The sequence below is a fragment of the Anoplopoma fimbria genome, chromosome 2 (genome assembly GCF_027596085.1).
Source record: "Anoplopoma fimbria isolate UVic2021 breed Golden Eagle Sablefish chromosome 2, Afim_UVic_2022, whole genome shotgun sequence".
In the NCBI taxonomy this organism is placed as follows: Eukaryota; Metazoa; Chordata; class Actinopteri; order Perciformes; family Anoplopomatidae; genus Anoplopoma; species Anoplopoma fimbria.
Window position 1 is genome coordinate 655043 of NC_072450.1, and position 4770 is coordinate 659812.

Below are 4770 nucleotides of genomic sequence, written 5' to 3' on the forward strand. Positions count from 1 at the left end.
TGTCCTAATGTTCTATTGTTCTAATGTTCTCATGTCCTAATGTCCTCATGTCCTAATGTTCTCATGTTCTAATGTTCTAATGTCCTCATGTCCTCATGTTCTAATGTTCTAATGTTCTAATGTCCTCATGTCCTGATGTCCTCATGTTCTAATGTTCTAATGTCCTCATGTTCTAATGTTCTAATGTCCTCATGTCCTGATGTCCTCGCAGCTGCTGCCCTCTGCTGGACTGGACGCGTCGGCGCTCCGGCTGCTTCACGGAGCAGCGCAGGGGGCGGGGCCTGCTGCGGCCAATGGGAGCGGACCTGGAGCGTTACCAAGGAGACGGCGTACAGAGCTGGAGCTGCGAGGAGCTGGAGGCAGCTAGCAGCTATGCTAACAGCTATGCTAACAGCTATGCTAACAGCTGTGCTAACAGGCTAACGAGCTCGTGAGGCTGAAACATTGAAACGATCTCTCGTCGTGAACACTCTCTGACCCCTGACCCCTGACCTCTGACCCCTGACCCCGCTCCGTGGTAGCTCCGTGGTAGCTCGCTAGCTAGCACGTCAGCGGCGGGGCTAGCGGGCTGTTAGCGGTTAGCTTAGCATGCTAGCATCGTTATTTACAGCCACAGACCAGCAGCAGCTCATCACCCGCCGGATGGAGGCGACCAACGGACCGGGACGCTGCTGACCCGGTCTGAGGCTCCACCGGGGACATGCAGCGGGAGTAGACAGGTGAGGGGAACGTAGACAGATAGACAGGTAAACAGATAAACAGGTAAACAGATAGACAGGTAAACAGATAAACAGGTAAACAGATAAACAGGTAGACAGATAGAGGTGAAACAGATAGACAGGTAGACAGGTAAACAGATAGACAGATAGACAGATAGACAGGTAAACAGATAAACAGACAGATAGACAGGTGAACAGGAAACAGGTAACAGATAACAGGTAAACAGATAAACAGGTGAACAGATAAACAGATAAACAGGTGAGAAACTGGTAAACAGATAAACAGGTGAGATAAACAGGTAAACAGAAAACATAAACAGGTGATAAACAGGTGAGATAAACAGGTGAGAAACTGGTAAACAGATAAACAGGTGAGATAAACAGATAAACAGGTGAGATAAACAGATAAACAGGTGAGATAAACAGGTAAACAGGTGAGATAAACAGGTAAACAGGTGAGATAAACAGGTGAGATAAACAGGTAAACAGGTGAGATAAACAGGTAAACAGGTGAGATAAACAGGTGAGACCGGGTCGGACCTCCACGTGACTGTTGGTTCAGCAGGAATGTTTATTATCATCAATAACTGATCACTCTGATCAGTTATTGATGATATCAGAGGAAGAAAGACGGGATCAATATGTGATCAGTTAACTGATCAATATGTGTCACTGTAGGATTCTACCAGATATAAAGACACGAGCCCAGAGCGGGTTAATAATATCATCAATATGAGGCTCTGTTCTGACTTCTACAGTCTCAGGCTGTTTGTTTCTGTTTAACGTGGTGGAAAGTAACTAAGTACATTTACTCTACTGTACTTAAGGACAATGTTATGGTACTTGTACATTACTTGAGTACTTCCATTTTGTGCTACCTTAAAAAAAATATCAAGCTGGTAGCAGTTTATGAAGTATATAAAATATATGTAACAATATTAAAATGAGCTCCACCAGCTGCAACATTAAAGTGATGAACACACTAATGCATCAATAAATATAATGCATAATATTATAGATAATGTTCTGCTTCTTGAAACAAGTATTTCCACACTGTGGAAGTACTACTTTTACTGAGTACTTCTCTGCTGTATTGTATCTCCCCTCAGACCTAAAGGAAATACTGAAACAAATGAATTGCAGTAGTTTCAGATTAATCTTCTGTTGAAAGATGATTCGTTGAATTGACGGTTTCAGCTCAGTGTTGATGTTTTTACATGTTCTGATATTATATCTGATGGAGCAGAGCTGTACAGGAATCAACCCCCCTGTTTGCTTCTGTATTTGTGTGCAGGATGGATGTGTGCAGTAAGAACCCGAACCGCACGGCGCCGGTGGCTGAGGACGGGCCGCACCGGGCCGACGTGCCGCTCTGCTCCCGGACCAACGGGTGGAGCTGGCCTCCTCACCCCTTCCAGCTGCTGGCCTGGCTGCTCTACGTCTACTTCGCCGTCACCGGCTTCGGCGTGTTCGTCCCCCTGCTGCCGGCTCACTGGATCCCTGCAGGCTACATCGTATCCTTTGACCCGGCGGACTCAAAGAGGGACAGAGGGCCCAGTTAGCTAACTCCAACATCTGAGGCTTAAGAAAGAAGTCAAAATATTCATAAAGATTTTAATACTCAGGGAAAGCAGTCTGATGTTAGAGGTTTCACCAATGACAGCTTATTCTCACAGCTTTCAGGACATTCAATGAAAATGAAACCAAACTCTGTTTCCTCCAGACAGAAAGCATCTCCCCGTCTCATGTCTGCTGAGCTCTGATGATATGTTCGTATCCCATTCTCACTGAAGCCTTTATGTCGTTAAGGACTGTCTCTGGACAACACAGAGTTATGTTTGTGCTGCTTTAAGGGAAGTTAACATTAACCCAACAGGTGACATCACAACACACACCTGAGCTGAAAGGACTCAACAGTCCTGAGACAGAACAGTGTTGACGGGAAATACCAAAACAAGCACACATGTAATTAAATGAACCTAAGATAAGAATAAAATATGACTTTTTACTCTTGAAGCATCCTACGTCGGTTATGACTTGGCTCATATCTATTAATATTACAACTTATCTCTAAATATCAGGATATTTATCTTTAAATATTAGGGCTTTTTCACTCAACATTAATAAATACGACTTTCATTTCTAAATGTTCCCCTTTTATTACTTCATTTTAAAACTTTTTACTTTAAATGTGAAGACTTTTAGTCAGCTAATAAACATGAGTGGAAACAAAGCCGGATTAGAATTATAATATTTCCTTTTAAAGTGTTTTATGAGGATCGAAAACTCTCAACATGTTCATCAGACTCACAGAGTTTTAGAAAGAAACACTGAACGTAAACGTTTGTGTCTTTATAGAAACTCATTCTTGAATCTCAGATGTTATTGAACAGCAGCCCTGATACTCTGTTGTATTAATTATTGATTATGTTTATTGGTTTATTTAACAGAGACGTTGTTGGTTGTAGCCTTTAGTGTCTCCTCACAGCTGATTCTGGATGTTAGCAGATGATTTTAACATTTCAGTTTAGAAATCCACCAAAGAGATGAACATTTAAATCAGCTGACTGACTGAGCGTCTGTGGTCCAGTAATCCTCCACGTTTGCGTCCTGATGGGTGCCTCAGTGTACGGGGGTCCTGTTCGTCTGTCACCTGTTCGTCCACCTGATGGCCGTGTCCATCGACCCGGCCGACCACAACGTCAGAACCAAGAGCGATAAAGGTCCGGTGCCCGAGTTCGACCGCTCCAAACACGACCACGTCATCGAGAACTGCCACTGCTTCCTCTGCCAGGTGGACGTGTGAGTACCGGACACGTTAGTACTGCTGACTGCTGAGGTTCTAAAGAACCACTCAGTGGTTCTGATGGGTCTCCTGTCCACAGAGAACAGGCTGAAGAACACGGCTGTCAATCATAAACGTCATCAGTCGTATCACAAGTAGAGGAAGTTAAACGTAGTCGTAGAGTTAGCAGAGGTCATTAATAATAAAAAAGTCTTATAATTCTAGATGAATAGATGAGTTCAGTAAGAACAGACACTTCATCAGCAAAACATATTGATATAGACAATCTCAATAGATCTGTGTGTAAACTTTGTCTTCATAACCTCTTCAAATATATTTTTTCTTATTTTGTTCTTGACTTTAAAGACAAAAAAGTTTTTTTTCTTCTCAATTAATTTGGGAAGATGGTCCTTGAAAATCTTTTAATAATCAGAAGTGGGCTGAGGATGTTAATATAATAAATTTGACCGAATAATATCTGTTAAATAGATAGAAACTTTACAAATATAAAAGATAAATCAAGAGGATTCATCCTGAGGGGCCATGAATGTGTGAACATCATTTGATGATAATCCATCCCATTCCTGTCGAGCTGAGGCTCATAACGAGGTTCATAACGAGGTTCATAACGAGGCTCATAACGAGGCTCATAACGAGGCTCATAACGAGGTTCCGGTGTGTTTACCTGAGCAGCAGTGTTCCTCCAGAGGGCTGCATGTCTCTCAGTGGAGAACAGAGAGATCCTCTCCTCATGTTGTACTTTAAGGACTCAACCTCCTCTCAGCCAATCACTGTGGCCGTAGACACATGTAGAGGGGGGGGGTATCTGTAGCAGCCTCCATGTTTAATGCAGCTCTCCTCCTCCTGCTCCTCCTCCTCCTCCTCAGTGTGAATAATGGAGGAGCTCATGAGGTCTGATGTGAGTCTCTCTGATGGATCTGATCCTGATCCTCATCTAAAAACCAGCTCACTGGTCTGGTTTCTCCCAGGAGCCCCGAGAACTGGGTCAGACGTAGACCTGCAGTCTGCTGACAGGGACCGCATTAATAAATACTACTACTACTACTACTACTACTGATACATTACATTACATTACAGTCATGTAGCAGAGGCTTTTCTCCAAAGCGACTTACAGTCAGTAGTATGTTACATATCATTCACACACTGATGACAGGCTACCATCAAGGTGCCACCATCAGACTCTAACTAACATTCATCATCAGTCCACACCGATGGCCTTCAGGAGCAACTTGGGGTTAAGTGTCT

At 43.3% G+C, this 4770-nt stretch overlaps 1 protein-coding gene across 1 annotated transcript in view; it reads left to right on the forward strand.

The window, feature by feature from the left end:
* The first annotated feature begins 303 nt into the window (after positions 1-303).
* zdhhc1 (zinc finger DHHC-type containing 1) overlaps positions 304-4770 on the forward strand; it is a 13709-nt gene continuing 9242 nt past the window's right edge. Inside the window, 3 exon segments of the mRNA XM_054613248.1 lie at positions 304-719; positions 2014-2233; positions 3346-3521. Coding sequence (XP_054469223.1) covers positions 2015-2233; positions 3346-3521 — 395 coding nt within the window. The 5' untranslated portion in view covers positions 304-719; position 2014.